Source organism: Lactuca saligna, chromosome 4, assembly GCF_052625555.1.
Source record: "Lactuca saligna cultivar CGN05327 chromosome 4, ASM5262555v1, whole genome shotgun sequence".
Classification (NCBI taxonomy): domain Eukaryota; kingdom Viridiplantae; phylum Streptophyta; class Magnoliopsida; order Asterales; family Asteraceae; genus Lactuca; species Lactuca saligna.
In genome coordinates, this window is record NC_136420.1 from 118,866,494 (window position 1) to 118,890,938 (window position 24,445).

The 24,445-nt window shown below is 30.9% G+C and overlaps 2 protein-coding genes across 5 annotated transcripts; one reads left to right on the forward strand and one right to left on the reverse strand.

The window, feature by feature from the left end:
• Window positions 1–10,645: 10,645 nt before the first annotated feature.
• LOC145042686 (ATPase 9, plasma membrane-type-like) lies at window positions 10,646–15,307 on the forward strand. Of its 4 annotated transcripts, none has more exons than XM_078991150.1 (13): window positions 10,646–10,839; window positions 10,945–11,064; window positions 11,267–11,365; window positions 11,450–11,902; window positions 12,126–12,572; window positions 12,664–12,786; window positions 12,884–12,988; window positions 13,083–13,392; window positions 13,593–14,164; window positions 14,206–14,379; window positions 14,466–14,648; window positions 14,732–14,877; window positions 15,002–15,307. In XM_078991150.1, the coding sequence occupies exons 1-13, from the start codon at window positions 10,786–10,788 to the stop codon at window positions 15,087–15,089; spliced, it is 2,874 nt and encodes a 957-aa protein (XP_078847276.1). In that variant the 5' UTR covers window positions 10,646–10,785; the 3' UTR covers window positions 15,090–15,307. The 4 variants fall into 4 exon arrangements, with proteins under 4 accessions (XP_078847276.1, XP_078847275.1, XP_078847274.1 ...); XM_078991149.1 differs by having other exon boundaries at window positions 13,593–14,107; XM_078991148.1 differs by having other exon boundaries at window positions 13,593–14,107; window positions 14,732–14,915; window positions 15,002–15,112.
• Window positions 15,308–15,338: 31 nt separating this feature from the next.
• On the reverse strand, window positions 15,339–16,357 carry LOC145042687 (RNAse THREE-like protein 1). Its single transcript, XM_078991151.1, has 3 exons — window positions 16,169–16,357; window positions 15,836–15,947; window positions 15,339–15,670 (listed from the first exon to the last, which is right to left on the reverse strand). Exons 1-3 carry the CDS (start codon window positions 16,290–16,292, stop codon window positions 15,505–15,507), a joined length of 402 nt encoding a protein of 133 aa, XP_078847277.1. The 5' UTR covers window positions 16,293–16,357; the 3' UTR covers window positions 15,339–15,504.
• Between the last annotated feature and the right edge of the window lie 8,088 nt (window positions 16,358–24,445).

Consider the following 24,445-nt stretch of genomic DNA (forward strand, 5'->3'; position numbering starts at 1 on the left):
TGATTTTGGGTATTACAAAATTTGTTAAAAGATACTAATCTTGCATGTTATGATGTCTAATATTATACTTCAGGACACTGACCTTATGATTATATTGTCGTGACTTTTTATCTCGTGTATATGATTATTTTAGTATTGCAAACAAAACTGTTCCAAAAAGATTCTAGATGATTGATTGCAAATTATACTCTAATTGGTATCACTATCGATAAACATGTAATGATGTGGATATAGGAGTGATAATAAAAAGTTTGACACGTTCCATAAGAACCTCGGATAGCAATTTTAGATACCAAAAATGTTTGATCTTTCGACAAAGTTTTGCGTAAATTTATGTATGTTGTTCAATATTCGTTAAGGGTCGAAGTGGTATGAATTTCATGAGTGATAAACTTTTTTTTTATTCCATTAAATGTTTAATAATGAGTAAGTATTAAATGGATAAATGATTTATTTTGTAATGCAACATGTGTTTTATATGTAATACTTGTTTCTTTTGTAGACCGGTTGAACACCCCGAGCATGAAAAATGAAAATGATTATGTGATTTTTTTTGTCCAGAAATGACATCGTATAATAAATAATTATTTATCTGAAAACTGTTATAAATTATTAAAATTGTAAGAAATGATAATGTTAATATAAATCTAAAAATATAAAAAATAAACCTATAGGGATTCAGGTCTTATCACATAATAATATTTTAAATATTCATGAAATTCAATTAAATCGGGATTTCAGAATCCATTGATGAATTTGGTTGATAGATCAATGGAATTCAAACCTAACGAAATTCGTCAAAATGGTATTATGAATATTTATATATAAATAAAAGGTTAAAAATGTATATTTAATATTGAATTTCAATTTATTTCTAACAACAAGATGCTTAATGGATTATTATTCCTCCAAATTTCAATTGTTTCGCATTTTATAACCCATTGGCCATTGTTCTCTTATAATATTAGATTGAATTTAAAAATATATTATAGATCACTATTAATAAAAAATATATATATAATATATTATAATAAACTTTCTCCATCAACATCGATAACTATATATCCTTTATTTGGGGATCTTAACAAAGCATATGATGAAGTAACTTGAAAAAGAGACGTTAATATGAACAAGACTAGAGAATAAATGGCTCAATGTCATCATCTCTTTTAAGTGGTCTCAACTCTACTTTCGATCGGATAATGACATTTTTCTTTTTCCTATAGTTTTTGGCTATTCGACCTTTTTCTTAAAATAATCAATAAATTACATAAAAAATATCTCTTTTCTTAACATTTGTAACATTATTTCATTTTTAGAATTAAAACGAACCGTTATGTGTTTACCAATCTTTATAAACCATTCATGCTAAACATTTCATTATTCTATCCAGTGGTGGTAGACTAAAATAAATAAATAAATAAATAAAATAATCGGAAGTAGCATATGTAATTAACTAATTTTAGGGGTAACATGCCATGAAATTTATAAAATATCAAAAAAAAATCTCAAAAAATTTACACTACACAGAAAAATTGAAGGGTAACACAGGACTACTAGTCTACCATTGATTCTATCAATATCAGTTTTTTTTAATAAAATAGTCCTGATATATCATAAAATTGTTATCAAATGGATAAATAATTTTAAAATATTTTCTATAGCTTTAGAAGTTGTAATTTACTTTCGACAGAAAAGTTATTTTCTTTTGACCCGCATATCATATAATATTGTCACATATTACATCTTCTTTTATCTTTGATTAGACAAAAGCCAAAAGGAACAACTTCTAATGTTGGTTTCTTTTTTATTAGAAGAGACAAACTTCATAAACCTTGCTTTGATTTGTTTTCAACAAATAATGCTTTAATCCTTTATCAACTATTTATTAAACCAATATTTAATTTGAGTTTGGGATAATGATGAAATGTGGTCCACAGCAATTACCACAAGAGATTACACAAATATATCGTTCAACATTCTCATTCTATCGCAAGATATATTTTAGAATCGGGGTGTTTTTTTATGCACGATTTATCGTAGGGATGATGATAATCCTAACTCGAACCCACCAATTTCCGAACACAATCTAATAAATAGGAGGTTGGGTTAAATTTGTGTACTCATTTAATTAAATAATCAATCTGTTTAACCCGTTTAAATAAATGAATTGGGTTAGGGTTGAAATTTCCAACCCGTCAATTCGTTTAAAATTTTTAATATTTTATAATTTATATTTTTATAGTATTATTATTTAGTTGATTATTATATTTTGATTATTTTTTATTCATAAAAAACATGGTCAATAATCTTCACTAGATTCGAGTCGCTAAAAGTGATAGTCGAGTTGGATAAAATTTAAAAATTAAACATTTATAATGTTTTATGGTTGTAAACATTTGGTTTATGTTTGTGTTATGGATCTATAAAGTTATTGGTGTATTATTTTCTTTCTTGAAAAATTATTATATATTTTAAATTGTATATAATTTTATTTGATGGATTATTTGATTTTTAAGGGTTTTTTTGTTTTTTGTTTTTTTGTGAAAAATTAAACGGGTCTAACATGTGTTTAACATATTTAGTAAATAGGTTTGGTTAGAAAAACAATTAATAGGTCAACCTGATTTCAACTCATTTACTAAAAATGTTGGGTTGGATTGAAAATTATCGACCCGCTTACTTAAAGAAATTAGGTTGGATAGAGATTTTCTTTCTTGAAAAAATTATTATATATTTTAAATTGTATATAATTTTATTTGATGGATTATTTGATTTTTAAGGGGTTTTTTTTTTTTTTTTTTTTTTTTGTGAAAAATTAAACGGGTCTAACCTGTGTTTAACATATTTAGTAAATAGGTTTGGGTAGAAAAACAATTAATAGGTCAACCTGATTTCAACTCATTTACTAAAAATGTTGGATTGGATTGAAAATTATCGACCCGCTTACTTAAAGAAGTTAGGTTGGATAGAGATTTTCCGTTTATGACTCAATTCAATCCATTGTCACCCTTAATTTACTATTTGGTATTGTTTTTTCTTATAATTATTTTAAAATATGACATATATTTTAAATTATAGCTGAAAGTTAATAGTTGGTAGTAGGTAACGTAAAACTAAAGCTTTTATTTGTGTAAAATTATTCAAGAAAAGTACATATATGTTTTGAAATGTGTAAAATAGCATAAAAAACTAAAAATAAAAAGCTTCTAAATTTTTTTAAAAACTACTTGAAATTATTTTTGAATTATAAGTTTTTGGGTTAAAATAAAAATTTTAAAATCATACTCATATACAAAACTTTTTTATTAATTTGAGTTTGAGCTTCATAAATGTAACACTATAGTCATGTAACTTCATAGTTTAAAAGAATCAAAATTCAGTGCATCTCATCGACATGCTTTGTAAGTGTGTGTGTGTATAGAAAACCCAAAAAAACAAAAGATTGGATACAACTGAAATATTAGTTTATAAAGTTTTCAAAATAAATATTGGTTAACTTTTTGTTCTTTAAATATAAAGTAAAAGTAGAAAATGAAAAATATTATTTAGAGATTACTTAATTAGTTTTGCTATCAAATTATGCTGTAGCTCATATGTCCAAGACTCACATGTGAGACACACTTGCCATGATGTTTCATGTGTTTTGTGTTATTCTCATTTCTCACATGCCCCTCCCACAAATCGGTTCTTACGTCCTAATATAATAAAAATATTGTTCTTATTTTTGTAAATGAAATCAGCAATCGTATCATCATAAAGACAAATTTTCAAAAATGTTATGTAGTTTGTAAATTTTTTTAGGTAAGGTTTAAAAGAAGTTTATTAGCAAAAAATTTCATCTTTGGTGGTTTTTTTGTGATTTTAATCCCTACCTCGTTAATTTTAACAGTATTTCTATAACTTTTGGCAAATGATGGATTTACCTACTGGGATCATTTTTGCAGTTTTATCTTTTTACCAACTTATAAAGATCAATTATACATTTTTTTTCTTTTTCATTTTATTGAATTATTGTATATTAATTCTTTTAATTTTTTTTTTAACTTTTTCTTACTATATTATTTTTTTATTGGATTATTATATATTAATAAATATTATTTTTAATATATTATATTTTTATATTAATAAATATTACTTTATTTGATTATTAGTTTTTTTTAATTAATTATTTATTGCATTAATTATTTTTTATTAGATTATTATATATTAATAAATATTATTTTTAACATATAATATTTATTTATTAGTAACTGTTACTTTATTGGATTATTAATTTCATTTAATTAATTTTTTTTTTAATTTTTTTTGTTTTAATTCTTTTTATTGGATTATTAAATTAAATTTATTATTTTTATTTATAATAAATAATATCTTTTAGTTGTTTTTATTTTCTTTTAATTTCTTTCTTCGTTGTTTTAAATAAAAATACCAAAAAAATCTCACCCATTCCACATTTTTCTAATTTATTTTAAATATTTGGAAGATAACATATTTTGGATAACGCCACCACCATCACTCGGTAATGAATGGTTGGTTGGAGGCTGTATGTTTTCGGGGGTTTATTGCACATTGTGTGGATAATCGACTGGTGTAGTTTTCGTCAAGAATGGCAGACTGTAGTCGAAATCCTTTATAAATATTTTTTTATTATATTCTATTATATCCGTCGAAATCTTCTATATCTGCTACTAAGTTGACCATATTCTGCTAAAACCACAAGGAGGTCCTATCCAAACACTCCTGGCCAGCTCCTTCATATGTTACTTTTTACCACTTTGCATCGTCGTATCATCTCACTGGAAATCGTCGATCATCGACTACAGTCAGTCATAGTGATTTGTTGTTACTGAAATTATATACATATAATATTTATCTGTTGGAGACAGTCTGATAGTAGTTTGTTGTGACTGAGTGATGGTGGTGATGTTGTTCAAAAGATGTTATCTTCCAAATATTTAAAAAAATTAAAATGAGATTTTTTGGTATTTTTATTTAAAACAATAAAGAAAGAAATTAAAAGAAAATAAAAACAATTAAAAATATTATTTATTATAAATAAAAATAATAATTTTAAATTAATAATCCAATAAAAAAATGAACGCAATAAAAAAAATTTAAAAATTAATTAAATGAAATTAATAATCAAATAAAGTAACACTTATTATTAAATGAATATTATATGTCAAAAATAATATTTATTAATATATAATAATCCAATAAAAATAATTAATGCAATAAATAAGAAACTCAAAAAATTAATTAAAAAATTAATAATTAATATTTATTAATATATAAAATAATATCTTAAAAATAATATTTATTAATATATAATAATTCAATAAAAAAATAATACAATAATAAAAAAAATTTAAAAATTAATTAAAAGAATTAATATACAATAATTCAATAAAATGAAAAACAAAAATTGCGTAATTGGTCCATGTAGTTTGGTAAAAAGATAAAACTGCAGAAATTGTCATAAGGGTAAATCCATCATTTGCCAAAAGTTAACAGCCATGTTTTTAAACTTAACGAGGTAAGAATAAAAAACACAACAAAACCACCAAATAATGACTTTTTTGTTAATAATTTTTTTTTAGACCTTACCAAAGAAATTGACAAACCACATAGATCATTTTTACAATTTTGTCCATCATAAATTCCATTAGGCAAGTGAAATTTATAAACTAAAAGATAATTTGGTTCCTATCAAATTGAATATCTTATTTGGTCGTGATCCTTAATTCTATTCTTACTCTTGAAGCTTGTTGATAAAAATATAGATTTAGACTATCAATGGTTCAAATTACAATGGTGACATCTAGATTGTGAGTCAATCTTTTTATTTTCATACCCTATGTCTATGAGTCTATGACTATGGATATTTTGAAGCTCATTGGTAGATGGTGGAGCTTGGATTGTCCAAATTCTAACTCGGTCTGTTAAAGTTGACGAATAACTCTAACTGAAATGTGGTGGAACGGAAATGCTTCGATCCAATGATTGCTACCGCTTTTTTGGGTAGGTGCAGGGGCGGTTTTACGATGGTGTCTGTAGTGGCACCAATAATGTTTGGTTTTTCCGAACAGAGTGCAAAAAAATTTGAAATTTTTTTTCAAAATACTACTAAAATTTCATGTGATACTCCCTACTATGAAATTATTCCTGCGTTCGCCCCTAGTGAAAATTTTGGAACAGCTTTGTCTTTGTAACAACTATTGCTAGAAAAACATTTATCTTTTACACCATTGTTCCGTTTTTCTTTTGGATTTGTAACGAACGTAAAAAGTGTAAGGTGGAGTAGGACAGTTGACTTCATAACCATTCTCTAGCTATTACGTCCTTGTAATATGGTCTTTATTAGCTCATTGCTGGTAGTTTAATATAATTCCGTGTTCCAGCAAAATCACAAATAGGTTCATGTGTTCAACATATTTTTCTTTTTGGGTTTAGGTCAAAAGCAAATGGTTTTAAGATTTTGGTGCTTATTAGAGTTTTTAGTATGTTTTTGGTCCATGTTGTAATATTATGAACACTAGGCAAACACAAAAATCATAAAGTAGAACCCAAGAAATTTAAGTGAAAATCTAAACAGGAAAACAACAAAGGCACTAGTACTAAAATCGATTATAATGAGAAGCTTACAAATTGCTTTCTTGAACCTAATGTCGACAGGGACAAAAGGATGTGAAAGGAATGATAAAAACTATATATTAAAATTTTTTATATTTCAGTAAAAAAAATGCAAACCATATTTCTATTAAAATTTTTAAGACAACAACAAAAATGGTCCTTGTGGATAGTTTGTTATTTTGAATCAGATTAGTTTTTCAATTTTAGCCTACATCCCCTAAGAACTATTTGTGTCACATTTTTGGTCCATACTTCGTCTAAGTTAACTGCTTATCTATTAACTTTTTCTAAATGCCCATTATATTTCTATTTATCATCTTCTTCCTCACGTTTGTCATCATGTTCAAGAATCCTGATTAAAATTAAATTAGGACAAACTAATCTATTTTGTTTGAGGGGTTCATTTTTCAATTAAAAAAATTGAGAACGTTGGCAAAAGAACTTCATTTTTTCAAATCCTTCATTTCCCATGTAACATGCTACCGGTAAAAATGTTTCTTTGGGTTATTTAGAGATCATCTGGTTAACCAAAATCAATTGTGTTGAACTCCATGTCTGAACGAGTAGGACATTTTGCTACTTTTTTTTTTTTTTTGTGAATGATGTGAGCTCTAAATGAAAATCACATTTGACATGTTTGATACAATAGAGGTCTATTAAGAGCGTACAAACTCTCCACTCCAAGACCTTCCTCTTCTTTACTTGACATAACCTTCTTCCACTTTCAATTACCCAACTCACCACCCACAAAAAAAAAAAAAAAAAAAAAAAAAAAAAAAAAAAAAAAAAAAAAAACTAACTAACTGATTTCAAAGTGCTTCTAAACAATTGACGATTGTCTAGGGACACAAAACAAAATTGACTTTATTAACAAAAAGGATTAGTAACTATTAGATGCTGGTTGTTTTTTCGAAACGAAAATTCATGAAGTCTGCAGACCACCTATGCAATCCTCTGTAGCAGAAGAGGTGGAACAAATGGCTGCAGCTTATAATTAAAAGCATGTTTGTTTTTTAACATCTGCAGACTGCTGCAATAAACTAAAATTTAAATAAACTAATTTTATAAACTGAAAATAATTCTCAACATTGAAATTTAATAATTCTAGTCTTAAATCATTAAAATAGTAATAACAAGAACATGTAAAAAACAAAAATATAAAACTTTTAAAAAAAAACATAAAAAAATGTAAAAGAAGTTAATAGTTTTATTCTAGAAAAGAAAACTAATTTTAAAAAACATTAAAAATGAAAATAATAAAAAAATCAAAAAAGTATTGCAAACATTGTCTATTAAGTTCATAAAAAATTACACACGTTAAAAAAATGTAACTGAAATTGAAAATATTATTAATAAAACAGTAAAAAAAATTATAAAAAACAAATTAAAAAAATCGTGGAAATTATAAAAATAAATTGTATCACATCCGTAAATAAAAATTTAAGAAAATCAAATTTTTAAAAAAAAAAAGTTATACAAAAATTCTTAAAAAAACACTTAGAAAAAATGAAAGGTGAAGAGGTTAGAAGAGGCAAGTCAAGTGTTGCGCCACGCAGCACACGCGCAAAGGTTTTGTAGTCTGAAGTCTTCCAAAAAACAAACTGCTGGAGAGAGAAAATGTTGCGCGTGTGCTGCACCGCGCAGCAATAAGTGGTTTGAAGAGATTTTTATAGAAAAACAAACAACACCTTAGTGTCTTATTTGTTTGGTTTACCGATAAATTGTAGATTACAATGGGTTAGTTGTTAGCTCAAAAAATTGCAAAATATGAAAATAGTTCAAGCAATATTCTCTTTTTAACCATTTATAACCCTATCACTTTACACTACTTTATTAAATGTTAATTACTACTTTATTAAATGTTAATTACTGGTAGTTGGGTCCGTGTTGCCGCGGCTTTTTACGTGTTTTTATTGCGTATATTGGGAATGAGAATTGATTAAACAAGTGGAATTTTACAAAGTTCAAATTTTAGGAGATCATAGTAACATTTAAAAAATAGAAGGGTAGAAGATGCATGTTTAATGTAGAGTAAAAATCATATTATGGCTGTGTTTGGCACGCTACTAGGGGTGTCAATTTATGATACGACACGACAAAAATACACGAAACGAAACGAAATCGGGACGAAATCAAAATTTGAATTCGTGTTTGTGTCAAAATTAAAAAACACGATGGCGCGTTGTGTCGTGTTCATAAATCGACACGAAATTGACACGACTAAGCATATGGTTTGCGTGTTTTTCGTGTTTGTCGTTTTTGTCGTGTTATATATCTTTAACTATGAATGAAATACACTAATAGTTATGTAATATTATCTTTGTCGTGTCGTGTCGTGTTGTCGTGTTTTAATTGGTTCGTTTTCGTGTTAATGAAAAAAAACACGACATCGTGTCGTGTCGTGTTCGTGTCATCCAAAACCTTGTCGTGTCGTGTCGTGTCAGACAAAAACACGAAACGACTGCCCGATTTGACAGCCCTACACGCCACAGCTAGCTTATTTTTCAAGCTTTTTTATGTTGTCATGTTTAAGATATGTTTGGCGTACTAGCTGAAAACCTAGCTGATAGCTGAAAAACTAATTGTTAAATAAAAAACTAGTTGATAGCTGAAAAGCTAACTGATAAAAAATAATGTTTGGTAAAAATAGTTGAAAAGCTAGCTGAAATATATAAAATTACGTAAAAAGACATTTAAGAGTATTTTTTTCTATAATTAATTAAGAGGTATATTTGAAAATTAAAAAAAAAAAAAAAAAAAAAAAAATTCATAAAAAGCTAGTCTAAGTAGCTTTTCAAAACACTAGTTTATAAGATATTTTTTTGTTTGCCAAACACAACATAAAAAATCTCGAAAAATAAGCTAGCTTATCAGCTAACTGTGGCACGCCAAGCACAACCTTAGCAAACCAAAAAGTAGCTTATAAGCTAACTTTTTGAAAAGCTACTTAGACTAGCTTTTTACAAGGGTTTTTTTTTAAATTTCCAAATATACCCCTTAATTAATTATAGAAACAAATACTCTTAAATATCATTTTATGTAATTTTATATATTTCAGCTAGTTTTACCAAACGTTAATTTTTATCAGTTAGTTTTTCAGCTCGGCTAGCTTTTTACTTAACAGCTAGCTTTTCAAATATCAACTAGCTTTTCAACTAAAGGGACAGAGAATAAGCCCAGAAGTCTAGAAAAAATAAAAGGTAAAAATGATATCTTACAATGTTGAACGTGGAGGTTGTGAAAGTGATATCTTACAAAAAAAAATGGAGGAAAATACAATTTTACAAAATAAAGTGGTTGAAGTGAAGGATTATATAAAGTTAAGTGATTAAAGTTCATATTGTACATTGTGCATAACATTATGTATAAGAGTTTATATTTCACAAAGTTGAAGGTGGAAGGGTGAAAATGATAATTTAAAAAAATAAAAGGAGGAAAAATATCATTTTACAAACAAAAGGGCTGCAAGTGATTAAATTATATAAAGTTTGAAGGATTAAACTTAAACTTCACATATTAACATATTATAATACACTGAGCATAACAATATGTATAATTAGCTACAGTAATAGTTACTCACAAACCGCAACTTGCATTTTGTATATATTTAGAATTTAACGTAGCAATCATATCATTTATGTAAATTCTTTTCTTCTCTTCCCTTACCATTTTACATGAAAGAAAGTAAGTTCGCATGTAATAACATGCATTGGCCCTAGAATAACAAAATAACGTAACAAATTATGTTTTCTATAAAGACATGAAACGAATATAATGTAGAAAAACACGGAAACTAATTAAAGAAAAAGAAAAAAACTAGTGAAGATGCGATAGTAAGTAAGTTTGTGTAATTGTATGGTTAAAGTAATAACAGAGGCGTAAATGTAGACTCCTAACCTAATGGGTCTTCTCTAAATCGCATCCACTAGTTTGAAAAAGTAAACAAGTGTAATGTACATACACACATATATATATATACATATTTGAATGTAAGTTGTGATAACGATTACTACTACGTGAATTGCTCTTTTAACTTCTTTCTCTATTCTGACCTCTGTTTTCTGTATATCACACATATACTTTTTCTTATATTCACATAACCTACTATTTGCCCCTACAAGCTTTCCCAGAGCTTCTTGAGACTCAACAATGGCAGACGGTGGCATCACCTGGGATGACATCATGAAGGAGACTGTTGATCTTGTACTAATGACCTTTCTACCCTTCACCTCTATTCTTTTTTTTTTTGCGAAAACAAATATCCAAAACCAATCACCAATGACGTTTTTTTTATTATTATTATCACAGGAGCATATGCCGATGGATGAGCTGTTCGACCAATTGAAATGCACGAAACAGGGATTAACCGGTGATGAAGGAAGACGAAGGCTTGGCATTTTTGGTCCAAATAAATTGGAGGAGAAAAAGGTAATTTCATTACCCAAATTTAAAACCACACAATATAAATCAGTCTATTTTACACCATCTTTCTCCAAACATTGCACCATGTTGATGTTGCTTAAACTTTCACATGTTTCGATATTAAGTACTTTTAATAATCAATATATATATATATATATATATATATATATATATATATATATATATATAATTTACAACATTAATACAGGAAAACAAGCTCCTCAAGTTCCTTGGATTCATGTGGAATCCTCTCTCATGGGTCATGGAGGCTGCAGCCATCATGGCAATTGTCTTGGCTAATGGAGGGGTATGTGTTATATGTATATGTATGTATGTATGTATGTATGTGTATGTATATATGTATGTTGATGGTGAAATATGGATGGTGCAGGGGAAGCCACCAGACTGGCAAGATTTTGTTGGAATCACAACACTGCTATTTATAAACTCAACCATAAGTTTCATAGAAGAAAACAACGCAGGGAACGCAGCAGCGGCGTTAATGGCGGGTCTTGCTCCAAAAACGAAGCTTCTACGTGATGGAAAATGGTCAGAAGAGGAAGCGGCGGATCTTGTCCCTGGAGACATTATTAGCATCAAGCTCGGAGATATTGTCCCAGCTGACGCGCGTCTTCTAGAAGGTGACCCGTTAAAAATTGACCAGGCGGCGTTGACCGGTGAATCCTTGCCGGTTACTAAGAAGCCTGGGGACAGTGTGTTTTCCGGTTCCACGTGTAAACAGGGTGAGATTGAAGCGGTTGTGATTGCTACTGGGGTGCACACGTTCTTTGGTAAAGCTGCTCACTTAGTCGATAGCACAAATCAAGTTGGCCATTTCCAAAAGGTAAATTAGTTTGATGATAGATAAGAGAGAAAATTGGACACAAGAATATACGTGGAAACTCCAAAACCGGTAGGTTAAAAACACAATATAGTTTTAAAAGAGCAAAAAACCAAAGAAGACCGAATTTATTATATGAGAAATGATTACAATCACATAGACTAATCTCCAAAGAGATGTGCTATATCTACAACGATTGTGATGATTTTTTTTTTTTTTGGGTTAGGTGTTGACGGCGATTGGAAACTTTTGTATTTGTTCGATTGCGGTTGGACTGGTGATAGAAATAGTGATAATGTACCCAATTCAGAAACGAACCTACAGGAATGGAATTGACAATCTATTGGTTCTATTGATTGGTGGAATCCCAATTGCAATGCCGACAGTGTTGTCGGTGACAATGGCTATTGGGTCCCACAAGCTATCACAACAAGGAGCTATAACGAAAAGAATGACAGCCATTGAAGAAATGGCGGGGATGGATATTTTGTGTAGTGACAAAACTGGAACACTAACACTTAACAAGCTAACAGTTGATAAAACTCTTATTGAGGTTTTCGTAAAGGATATGGATAAAGACACGGTAGTTTTAATGGGTGCAAGGGCTTCAAGAGTGGAGAATCAAGATGCAATTGATGCTTGTATTGTGGGAATGCTTGGTAATCCTAAAGAGGTAATTGATTATTATATTGTATAGAAATTATCAAATTAATATAATAAATGATAATGTTTTACCTAATAGAGTTATGGTTTTGTTGATGTAGGCAAGAGCAGGGGTGACTGAGGTACATTTTTTGCCATTTAATCCTGTGGACAAAAGGACAGCAATGACGTATATCGATCAAAGTGGAAACTGGCATAGAGTCAGTAAAGGTGCACCTGAACAGGTATATATAATAAATATATAATTAATTGAACATAAAAAAATAAAAACAAATTCTCTTTTGTTCCTTTACTAAAATAGTAGCTTGCTATTTTTCAAAGATTGTGGAGCTTTGCAACTTAAAGGATGAACCTAGAAACAGAGTTTTCAACATCATTGATAAGTTTGCTGAACGTGGGCTTCGTTCTCTAGCTGTTTGTACACAGGTGAGTTTTTGTATTTCTAGGTAACAGACGATTCCCAATGCTAGTCTTAGAAATGGGTGATTTTGAAGTGTTTTTGGTGGTTAATTGTATGCAGACGGTGCCCGAAAAATCCAAAGAGAGTTCCGGAGGCCCGTGGGTGTTTGTTGGTCTCCTCCCTCTCTTTGATCCACCAAGGCACGACAGTGCCGAAACCATCCGGCGGGCCCTCCACCTTGGTGTCAACGTGAAAATGATCACCGGTGACCAGCTGGCAATCGGGAAAGAAACCGGTAGGAGGCTTGGAATGGGGACAAACATGTACCCCTCTTCCTCACTCCTTGGTCAAAACAAAGATTCGGCTATTGCTAACATCCCTATTGAAGAGCTAATCGAGAAAGCCGATGGCTTTGCTGGAGTCTTCCCTGGTAAAGACACATTCACACATTCAGATATGAAGTCACATCTGAATATGTAAGCATACAACCTCTAAACGGTTAAGGGACCCTACCTTCTCTTAACCATTTAGAGGTTGTTTTAGCTTCACTTGGTTCTAGTTATAACTTATAAGTTATAACTAACCGTATTTATACATAATAACTTACTCTAAAAAATGGGTTGAACGCAGAGCACAAGTACGAAATTGTTAGGAAGCTACAGGAAAGAAACCATATTGTAGGGATGACGGGAGACGGTGTGAACGATGCACCAGCACTAAAGCGGGCCGACATAGGAATAGCGGTTGCAGATGCAACCGACGCGGCCCGCGGTGCATCAGACATAGTCCTGACTGAACCAGGACTAAGTGTGATTGTGAGTGCGGTCCTTACTAGCCGAGCCATTTTTCAAAGAATGAAAAACTACACCATCTACGCTGTCTCGATCACCATTCGTGTTGTTCTTGGTTTCATGCTAATTGCTCTTATTTGGAAGTTTGACTTCTCGCCTTTCATGGTTCTCATCATTGCCATTCTTAATGATGGAACCATCATGACCATATCAAAGGATAAAGTCAAGCCTTCACCTATGCCCGATTCATGGAAATTGAAAGAAATTTTTATTACCGGAGTTGTTTACGGTACTTATTTAGCTGTCATGACTGTAATCTTCTTTTGGTTGGCTCAAGAATCCGACTTTTTCTCCGTAAGATATTACTTCCTTACTTCTATCTCACAACGCATTTATATTCTCGCTTCTTTAGTAATTTGCGCCTAATTAATGACATTATGTTTATTTTTCAGGAGAAATTTGGTGTTCATTCAATCAAAGACAATGATTATGAGCTTACAGCAGCTCTTTATCTTCAAGTTAGCATTGTTAGTCAAGCACTTATTTTTGTGACAAGGTCAAGAAGTTGGTCATACGCTGAACGCCCTGGTCTTCTACTTTTGACAGCCTTTTTCATAGCACAGTTGGTAAGCTTTCATATGTTTCTAGAACTTTATAAAATGATTATTGTATTTGTAACGTAATAATTAATAACTGTTTAATGAAATTGAAGATTGCTACACTTATTGCTGTGTACGCAAACTGGGATTTTGCAAAAATCCATGGAATAGGTTGGGGATGGGCTGGTGTGATTTGGCTTTACAGTATCATCTTCTATTTCCCTCTAGACTTGTTCAAATTTATCATCCGCTTTTCATTGAGTGGAAAAGCATGGAACCATATGCTCCAAAACAAGGTAAAAAAAATGTTCAAATTTACGTTTAAGTGCTAATTAACTCTATAAGTTGATTGATTGAATGACTTTTCATGAGAAACTAGACCGCTTTCACAACCAAAAAGGACTATGGTAAAGGAGAAAGGGAAGCCCAATGGGCCGTGGCCCAACGGACTTTACACGGGCTCCAACAGCCAGAGCAATCAGGGCCTTTTAGCGATAAAGATGCCTTCAGGGCTGACGTGGCTAGGTGAAGTCAACCTAATCACCCTACAGTCTACACACAAGGTTAGGGTTTAACTTAAGTTTCACACTACAAAAAAAAAAAAAACCATATTTTCTTGTGTATTAATAATATTCATTTTTGTTTGTAGACTAAGGGAGCTTCATACACTAAAGGGGAATGTGGAATCAGTAGTGAAGCTGAAAGGTCTTGACATAGACACTATTCAACAACATTAGAGGGTGAAGGTGGAAATAGCTTTAGTTCTTTCTCACATGAGGAAAGATTTTGGCAAAGAGAAATAAGGGTATAGGAACGTTGTTTTTTCATGAAAGAGATGTTGGAATAAAAGATATTAATAAAAATGGGTCTAAAAGAAGCCTTTGTAGGCATGATTTTTCATATTTCCTTGCTAAAATCATTGTATTTTCAACTCGGTTTTCCTTGTAGAAATCTATGTTACTGTTTACTTTGTCTCTCTATCTCTATGCGTTCATTCTTCAATGTGTATATCATGATAGCATAAGGTTGGATGATGTATGGATTTCACATAGATGCACATTACTAGATAAATATGATTTTGGAATAAATAAACAGCAAGATAGTGGAAATTATCTAACCTAAACTACAAATCACCTTAATTTCTTGAGCGAATCATGCTTTTTTGGGGTAACCTAGATGCACAAGGTACCATAAAACTCCTTCAGCAGCTGAATCTGCTGCATTTTTCTTGTTGAATTGAGGCTTTCCAATACACTCCACCAGTATCCATGACTTTGAGTCTTCTTCTTTCATCTCAACAACTGCCTTGTAGGTGAACCTGTTTCATGTACATCATCTCTAGGGTTAACATGGAATTGAAAACAGTTTATTCAAATCAAAATATATGAATGTGTTAAGTGAACTAGAAATTGGAAGTTGATGATTGTGTTCCGAATTTTGATCCTTTCTGTAATGGAATAACAATTAGAGTGTATGAACTTACGATCGGAGATTAGTCGGACCATTTTCGTTGCAACAAGTGAAAACCGGACGTTTCCAGCGACTTTTCGCACATAGCTCGTACAAGCATGATCTCGCTGTTAACTTGACCGGATCTTACTCCGGGAGAAAATCGATACCAAAAAAAATAAGTAAATGAAAACACAGTAACAAGTTATTTATAGTAAAACCTAAAAATGAGAGAAGGGGGGTTTTGGAGCTTAAAGTCTTAAAGCATGCAGTTTATGAGCAAAAATCGTCTAAATGATTCAAAAACAGGGAAATTGGAGTGAAATAAGTGAGACTTGGTTGGTAAATGTATTACAGTAGCATATACCTCGGGGAATAGGGGAGGAGGGCGAATTAATTGCTAGGGAATCGCGTGACAGCGGCGGAGTTTTGGCGGAGTTTGTACTGCTCCGGTTATCATCTCCGCCGCTTGGGAACGGCACCAGGCTCATGGTTTCTAATTCTTCCGGTAGACTTGATAAATTCACAGTAGCACCGCACCAGTGTAGAGGATATTATATTGTTATTACTGTTATAGAAACTTGGTAACTGATTAATTACTAACGGAAATATTAAAATAACACACACATACGTCCTTAACATTGTTATTAACTAAAATAAATTTTGGTAATTTTTCTTAATTTCTTTAAATTTACTAAAATAGTCGATTTTCTGTAATGATTTAGCAAAAAATTAATGTTTATTTAAAATTAGTCAACGAAACCATAGATATGGCATACTCACCAGATCATCAAATATGTTGCAATTTCATAATCGATCTACGGTTTCAAAGCCTATTAACCCATTATATTTAACGCTTAAAAAATATTCAAGATAAGACGAAGTTCTCTTTGTAATCTTATATATAGATTTTTTTATCATATACAAAAACAACACATAATTTCAGCTAGTTAAACAAGACGTATGATCAAGGTATTATTGTCCACTTTTGTTTTCGAAAAATAGTTGGAGATGGGAGTAATCAGGGACGAGGCTAGGTAATGTTAAGGTTGGTCCTTTGATCCACCTAAATTTTAAAATTTTACAATAAGTTATATTTAAAATTTATTTAAGACCTATCTTAAAAATTTTGGAAGATCCATCTTGATGTGTTTAACAAAAAAAATGAAAGAAAAAAATCTAAACCGTAGACAATCAAAAGCATATCATATTTTCTGGTATGAAACTATCACACACACAGGCTCCATAAAAAAAGTTGTAAAGATTTTCTATAAAAAAAAGTTGTGAAGATTTTCTATTATAAATAGTTGTTTCCTCTTTCACACTTCCAACTTACTCTCTTAATATAAGTTGGTTTTAGTAATAAGAAAAATGAAATAAAAATTTGGCTCTTCCTTTCACCACCAACTTTTATATATGTTGCACCAGGTTGAGATTTAGAAACGGAGTTTTATTTAGAGATACACCTCCTATTAAAGATTTGTTCTTTGACAGTATAGTTGTTTTTCTTAATTTATTTTAATGTTCGTTGGGTTGAGTAGTTTCAAAACCCAATTTTTAAACTCATTGTTAGTTTTGTTATAAAATTTTCAAAGAAAAAGTCTAAGCGACATAATCACCATCAGTGAAGTTTATGCAATGGAAAATAACTCATCATTGGGATACAATTGTCGTCAGTGTCAAAAGGAACCCATTTATCTCATATTCTCATTAGGCATTACGCAATGCAAAAGCACATACAAGAGAACATAAAACCATATACTCTATATGCTGAGGAAATTATGAAGCATTCATTCATTACATGTCCGATGAGAATTAGCATGCGTTCTTTGTTCTTAGTCCATAATATAGTTTTAGTTCGTATTCTATCTATGTAGTTTATTTGGAAGTCATTTTTTTATTACACTATGCATGTTGCAAAAGTACCAAATTGTCGGTATTAAGTACTTATGTGAAAGGTTCAAAAAGAGCCACGAGTATTCGCGTAAGGTGGCCAAATATAAGCCCGAATTTCAAAGAAAGTGATTTAAAAGTGATAGAATTTCAAAGGAGTGGGTGCATTGAATGTTTGTATTTTTTTTCTCTCAATATCTATCTTAGAGAGTGGCGGAATTTCAAAGAAATTGATTTAAAAGTGATAGAATTTAATGAAAGTTGGAAAAGTGGGATTCATGGGAATTAAAGTTGTAGAGCTTATCAAGTGAAATAACTTGTGATGTTGCTTTGCATTTGATGAAAGGTTGGAGAAGATGGATCCATGGGTATTTATACATTAATGTAGAATTGATAGTATTTTTAAGGAAGATAATTATGATCTGAATTTTATGGTAGGAACATCTTCGGTTTTACAAGATCGAAGATAAAATTTGATTCCTAAAATCTTACAAAAAAAAAATTACATATTTGTAGTATTTAAAACATGAAAAATACATCTTCATCCATCATTTTTTTTTTTGAACGGCGGGATTTTTATTAAAACTAGCTAGAAGCTAGAAAAAGAGAGACATTACAACATCTTACAAGCACTAATAGGATTATGAAGCCAATTAGTCCATTCTATCTTCATCCATCATTTGACTCTTAAGAAGTTATACGAAATTCAAGCATCGATGACAAATATTATATAATATATTTTAAAATAATAATTGGTAATGTCTTGCACCAACATCTACCAACCACTAGTCTAATGTATTCATCATGGTAATTTATGTACAACTGATTATGTGGAATCGGTGAATAGATGAAAAAGCACAATCTAACCTTTTTATGTTCAATATCTTCAATCTTGATGGTTGCTTCTCGATCTTTCGTTTGATTTGAGTTGCTTTCTCATTCTTTTCTTGAGTTTTCCTTTGATTTTGGGGCGTGACTAGTTTCTTGAGTGGATAAAGGGAAAAAATCTACATTTTTTACCTTACTCTTATGGTCCTTTATGGTTCAAAAAAGTGAAGAAATAGATGGTAAATGAGTATGAATATATTCGGTATTCATGATTTTGTTGGATTGGTAGGATCGGATGGAGCTTGATCTCATGGTCCCATTAGTGATACATTGTAACATACATGTTTTGAAATCGTGTTTTATAATGAATGAAATTGTGAAATACAATGTACACTACTAGAAAAACAGCCTTTTACGACGCTCATTGCGCGTCGTTAAAGGCTCAGACGACGCGCAAATGCGCGTCGAGGAAGGCCCTGTCATAAAGAGAGACGACGCGCATTTACGACGTGCAATTACGACACGCGTTTACGACACGCAATGCGTATCAAGGAAGGCCCTGTCATAAAGGAAGATGTCATGCATTTGTGTGTCGTAACCTTACGACGCGCATGTTAATGACACGCAATGCGTATCAAGAAAGCCCATGTCAAGAAAGGCCATGTCATAAATGAAGACGACACACATTTTTGCGTATCATAATTTTAAATGTTTAAAAAATATATTATTTATAGATTTACTAGTTTTCAAATTAAATTTGTATTTAATGTGTCATAATAAAAATTAAAATACCATATACAAAAAAATAAAATCCATTGCATAATATTTAATGTCATACAAATAATAGATGAAAGTACATTGTTATTTTTTCTATTTATCGCTATGCTATTCGATGAAATTTCAATGTGACATTAAAGTAATCTCTCCAATGTGACATAAGAGACAATTTGATTACATACAACTTGAAAAATGTGAGCATCCGACCTCAAAATTTTCTATCTTTGCAAAAATCTTGTTACGCACTCCCCATGTGCTAATAACCTACAATTTTCCATAAAACTTACAACTTAAATGAGTATATGATAAGAAACATCTAATGGAATCACAAAAGACAAACTTCAGCTCCTTATCTTTATCAGTGAGAGTTGGCAGCTCAATACATATTTGGGATACATGCAAGGTGAATAACGAACCAGATAGAGTAACAGAATTCTTTATCAAACATCCTCTCCTTTCACCTCATTTACCTGTGTATTAATAAATCAAAATTTGATAATTTGCAAATGAGCCGTGGTTATAATTTTTCCTTACCTCCAATTACTTATAAGTTAACAGTTGACTGAAAAAAAAAAAAAAAAAAAAAAAAAAAAAAAAAAATGATTAGACATTATATAAAGTAGAAAGTTATATGATTGTATATTTGTGCCTTATAAAAAATTGTTTAAATAGTTATATAAAAGGAAATGTCATCAGGTTTCAACCAACCTAATTAGACACTCCACCACCTTCAAATTAAAAATATCAACATTTATTTACTTTTATTCCCTTTCATTTTGCAAATTGAGGAGCATTTATTTATTTAAAAAAGATTAATAACTTACTGCTTTATACGCTCCAGAAGAGGCTATTAACCGACATCCATCAATCTCCATTTTTATCTGACATAGATTGGAAGCAAGAAGCAAACTGAAGAGAAGGAGCTATAAACAAAAATTATGACATTTATTTAGTCTCCATTTATTTTCTAAACTTAGTAATAAATGAGAAATAAAAAGAGACAAACCTTTGTTCATCTTCACCTTTCAACTAAAACCATATACCCTAACTTAGTAATAAATGAGAAATAAAATGGATGAATACTGAAAATTGTTTGTTGGAATGTAAGGGTAATATATATGATTATTTAGTTTCATTTAGAAGGTTTATTCAGTCCAGGAATAAAAAGTAGTTTATATATGCAACACTTTATCCAGATATGCAACATTAAATCACTGTACACATACAGAACCTAAAAAAAGATATACATTTTAATAAAAAAGAAAAGAACAATGAAAAAAGATAAGGAATTAAGAGACTACTCACCTCAAGATATACAACATATACAAATTTTAGACCTTCTTTGGTTGCAGAAACAAGCTTCTTCCCCTCAAACTCCTTCTACTGACCATCCTGCTTCTGTTTCTCATCTTCACTCTCATCAAGTTTTAGATCTCAATTGCCACTGTTCCACTCGCAGCTGCTGTAAAATGTATCCCATCTCTGTCATCATGAATACAGTTATCAGACAATATATCAAGTGTTTGTATTTAATAAGCTATGTAATATGACCTAATAAGTTATGCAACACAAATTTGTTAAAAGTTGGGAGTTAATGGGGACCAAATACCCATATATTAGGTCATGTTCCTATGAAGTCCTTAAGATAACAAAAGAAGTAGCAACATACTTGTCTAAACATACACTAACAAATGAAATGATAAACTACAATTTAGGAACAAATAAAGCATATATACTTATAGAAAGCTGGTTGTCAACCAGTCAGGTCATTGTTGAAGTGAACCAAGAGCATGTATGCACTGTTGTTCCAGCATGCATATAAGGATCTTTCACAGGTAGTAGACTTGAACAAGCTATGATATAATATCACTTAAGCAACAATCCCTTGTTCACCAAACTTGGTTGCACTTCCATGACTCAAATGTTGACACAACTGATTTATACATATCCAAGATCAAGTCATTGGCCTTATCTCCAATGGCACTAATAGCAACCTGATGAAAAATTGCTCAACTAGTAAGTTATTTTACATATTTTACAACCACATTTTTAAAGATAAATGAAAAAAAAATAAAAAAAAATACCAGGAGGCCATCAACATATGGCTACAAGAAACATGAAAGAAATGTTATCATATAAATAATATTGATTTAATAAGATTAAGTTAGAAAACAAAGAAAAAAATAAAATTTATTTACACCTTGTGTAAAAGTGCACTGTTAGATCCTAAAAAATTACATGCCAGATAATTAGCAAAAAAAAATTACATGCTAGATAATTAGCAAAAAAAAAAAATCTTTAATATGAATAAGAGTATCTATTCCGCTACGTTTATTATCAAAAACATATTTTCAAGTGTCTTCTCCAATACAAAAGCTTCTTTTTAACGATTATCTAATTTGTCGTTTTTGAACCACACGCCATATTTCTATAAAATAACTATGTCAGGACTTTTTTTTTATATTTTACGTATACAAAGATAATAAAATTATTGTATATGTAGTTATAAAAGTATTATCCGATAACTATGTTTTTGCAATGGTAAAAAGCTTTAAAAAAATACTTAAATAATAATAAAAAGATAAGTAACAAAAGAATCACCTACCAAGTTAATTAGTCCATTATCCCGAATTCTACATGAATCTGATTCAAGCTCTCCAGTTTATTTAAACCTGCATCAAGCGGCACAAAAACATATAATCTTCTAATTTAATAGACATCAAAAACTTCGACTTTATACATGTTTAGTATAAAACATAAATAAAAATAATCAAAGGACAAGAAGCATCGTTCAGATGTACCAAAACAGCATCTGCAATATCATTGAATCCCAAATTGAGTACTCTTAAAGCCTTAAGCCCTAAAAGCACACCCATGAAATTAAAATTATATCATAAACTAACATATTTAAGGAATTTTTTTTAGCTTTAAGCTACCCTAAGGAAGACTTACTTGATAAATTTATCAAGATGTTACCATGTCCTCTGGGTTTGTGACCAGTTTACCCCTGTGTTTCCTTCTTTTGTAAACTAGCATGTTTGGGGGCTTATTAAAATCATCGACACCAATCCAGTCAAGAAGATAACCATCGTAAATGAATTGAATGTGGAAAACTAATGAATCTGCAGTGATGCAAAAAGACAGTTATACCCTCATGAGTGGAACTGAAAACATGAGTTATAGTGTTCACCTGATGCTCAAAAAGTTGATAATCCATGTAAACATCAAATCGGCATGCAAATGTGATGTTAATTAGTTTCCGTCTATTTTACTGAGAAAGTCATGTCTTGTGCAAATGCAAAAAATATAATTAAGAAAGGGTAAAACTAAAAATTATGCAAAAAATCGTCATAAACAACCGTCTTAAGATTTATGTATATATCATATGCTTGATTGGAAGGAAACATTAAAGTCCTTTGTATAATGTATATATCATCAGTTTTAGTATTTAGTTTACAGAACTAGTATCTCGATACAAAACTCTCCGGTTTCTGGTTCTTTTGCAACAGTGGTTGCCAATCCAACAACATAGGAAGATTTCCCAGATGTGTAAAAAGATCTTGAAACTAAGGTTGTTGTGTACCCACAAAAGAAAAAGAAAAAAAATTGTCAAACTCTGCACATATTATATATAAAACAAGATTTAAATAGATATGCTTACTTGAGAAACTAAGATTTAGCACAATTTGGATCTCCAACAATACAAACATTAATGCCCCCCCACCCCCCCCCCCCCCCCGATATTGATCCCTTCATGGGTGAACTTATGAACTCCACCCAAAAGCATAAGCAGAATTGCTCGCTTGATGTATTGATGACCAAAAACAGTAGGGGCCATACTATCAACAAGCTTGTTGAAAAAATCAGGGGTTTTTATCATTTTTTTTAACCTCAGCTAGCTCCTCTGCCTACAAAAACAATAAAAATAAAAATATGGTCATTAATCTGATGAAGCAGAGAATAAACAGATTAAATCATTTCTTCAGGCATAAATATTTGAATTTTTTTCTTTGTAAAGTTAATTATGTATAACCTTGCTCTTGTTAGAGCCACATTTTCTCTTTGAGGTCTAGCTAGAAAACCAATATATCCACTCTCAATTCCAATTACAGTTGAAATGATTTTCACATCCTCTTCACACCCTTGGAACCCAATAACAGTTTTAACATTCAAAGAAAACTCATGTTTTCCCGCAGAAGATATTACCTTCATGAAGCTTTGTAATCAACTCAACAACCACAGCTACTTCCTCCATGTTTTTCCCACTGCTAAAATCAGAAAAAAAAAAAAAAAAAAAAAAAAAAAAAAAAAAAAAACGAATAAGAAATACCTTTGTGATGGATAAGGGGAAGAGTATTTGCCAATGCTGTCAACACTTTAAGAAAACCTTCTGAACTAGTAAATAAAAAGAAAAAGAATATTGGGAAGTAACCATTTAAACGTAATTGACAACCACATGAGAGGTAAAAATTAAGGTCCGATTCTATCTGTGACAATATGAATACCTAGAAATAAAGATGACAGCGACACAATGGGGATGGGTGACTGTGATGGTTCTGGTCTTCGTCTAGCCATTTCTGTGTAAAATCTACGGGAGTTGAGTTCTTTTCCATGAACCGTTCTCACCAATTACCACCACTACTGGATTCTGATACATAGTTTCTAATATCTTTTCTTCAAACTATGAATTCGAAGGTTCAACATTGAAATTAATTTGAACAACAAGAAATAGGGTTTTGGGTCGATTTTATTTTGAGAGAAATAGGATAATAAACGCAAGCAACGTCGACATGTACAATCCATTTTGAGGCGTTGGAAGCAGGAGGAGGTAGGGTTTCATCAACTTCGATTGTGGTGGGTGATGGGATAGATGGTGACAACAGTGTTGCAACACCAGTTGGCAAGAATGGCGGAGACTGAGAGATGGAACGAAGTCCGAACCCTAAATCGACAAAATTAGGGTTTTTTAATTTCTAGGATTTCCTAATTATGGTAGACGGGAGGTAGAGTAGGAGTCACCGCTGGAGCCCAATCTAGTGGAGTGTGAATGAGTTTTTAGGGTTCAATGGTAGTGACAATGGCTTAGGGTTTGCAGATGGTGGTGTGGGGGTCGTCGGTTGCTTTACAGAGAGATATGAAGTCGAGA

Coding starts and splice junctions, on each gene's coding strand:
- LOC145042686 (XM_078991150.1), top strand. CDS start 10,786: ATGGCAGACGGTGGCATCACCTGGGATGACATCATGAAGGAGACTGTT. Junction 14,165..14,205: donor TTTATATTCTCGCTTCTTTA/GTAATTTGCGCC, acceptor TTTATTTTTCAG/GAGAAATTTGGTGTTCATTC. Junction 14,380..14,465: donor CCTTTTTCATAGCACAGTTG/GTAAGCTTTCAT, acceptor ATGAAATTGAAG/ATTGCTACACTTATTGCTGT.
- LOC145042687 (XM_078991151.1), bottom strand. CDS start 16,292: ATGAGCCTGGTGCCGTTCCCAAGCGGCGGAGATGATAACCGGAGCAGT. Junction 15,948..16,168: donor CTCCTCCCCTATTCCCCGAG/GTATATGCTACT, acceptor TCCCGGAGTAAG/ATCCGGTCAAGTTAACAGCG. Junction 15,671..15,835: donor GGTCCGACTAATCTCCGATC/GTAAGTTCATAC, acceptor TACATGAAACAG/GTTCACCTACAAGGCAGTTG.